At 52.1% G+C, this 1,111-nt stretch overlaps 1 protein-coding gene across 1 annotated transcript; it reads left to right on the top strand.

Annotated features, from left to right (window-relative positions):
• The first annotated feature begins 401 nt into the window (after positions 1-401).
• LOC113181332 (keratin-associated protein 2-1-like) lies at positions 402-806 on the top strand. The gene has a single exon (XM_026386818.2). The coding sequence runs from the start codon at positions 402-404 to the stop codon at positions 804-806; it is 405 nt and encodes a 134-aa protein (XP_026242603.1).
• Positions 807-1,111: the final 305 nt, after the last annotated feature.

The following is a 1,111-nucleotide window of genomic DNA, read 5'->3' as shown; positions in this document are numbered from 1 at the left end:
AATAAATTGCTGGCCTCAGGGCCAAGAGACAGAGTGATTAGGTATTATCTAGTTTAGAAAACACATTCTTTTCTCTTTAATGGGTTAGAAATATTTCAAGGGCAAATTCATCAGGATTGAATTCATTATCTAAATTTGCTAAAAACAAACAAAAGAAAGGAATATTTGTGGTATATATGCATGAATATGTATGAGGTAGGGGTGACCAAAAAAAAAAAAAAATTAGTCAATGCTAACTCCTCACTTCATTGGCCAGAAGATGAATAAGGAATGTTCATGTGTCCAGAAGCCCCACAGCACCTGGCAGGGTATATAAAGGGCCCAGAGAAGGAAGGAGACATCACACTGAGAACCTCCACCTCCTCTCAAGTCCTCAACACCACTCCAGCCCACACTCCACCATGACCGGCTCCTGCTGTGGCTCCTTCTCCTCCCAGAGCTGTGGAGGCTGCTGCCAGCCCTGCTGCTTCCGCGACCCCTGCTGCTGCCGCCCCGTGTCCTGCCAGACCACCGTGTGCCGCCCCGTGACCTGTGTGCCCCGCTACACGCGCCCCATCTGTGAGCCCTCTGGCCGCCCCATCTGCTGCGACCCCTGTGGCCTGCAGGAAGGCTGCTGCCGCCCCATCACCTGCTGCCCAACATCCTGCACGGCTGTGGTCTGCAGACCCTGCTGCTGGACCTCCACCAGCTGCCAGCCCATCAGTGTGCAGGCGCCCTGCTGCCGCCCCCACTGCTGCCAGCCTGCTCCCTGCCGCACCACCTGCAGGACCTCCCACTGCAACCCCTGCTGCAACTCCTGCTTCTGAGCCCCTGCTGTCTCCACAGAGCACCAGAGCCTAACCACCTATTGGACATTTTATTGAGTTGCAAGAAAATAAAACTTTTTTCAAAGGTGACAACGGTTAGTTTTACATCCTACCATCTGGAGGCAGTCTCATGTAATCGGATTTTCATCACACCCTCTGCCCAATTCCCAGGCATCTACCTCAGCCAACGACACCATAGGTGATCAGTCAACCTTTAAATGTCCCCAAAATGGACTCTGCAAACCCATCCTGAACCTGATGGTTTGGGCTACCTAAACCCTCGCCATCATCCTCTGTAATGCATT

The sequence above is a fragment of the Urocitellus parryii genome, chromosome 7 (assembly GCF_045843805.1).
Source record: "Urocitellus parryii isolate mUroPar1 chromosome 7, mUroPar1.hap1, whole genome shotgun sequence".
In the NCBI taxonomy this organism is placed as follows: domain Eukaryota; kingdom Metazoa; phylum Chordata; class Mammalia; order Rodentia; family Sciuridae; genus Urocitellus; species Urocitellus parryii.
The sequence above is the reverse complement of the archived record's forward strand: the minus strand, read 5'-3'. Positions and strand labels throughout refer to the sequence as shown.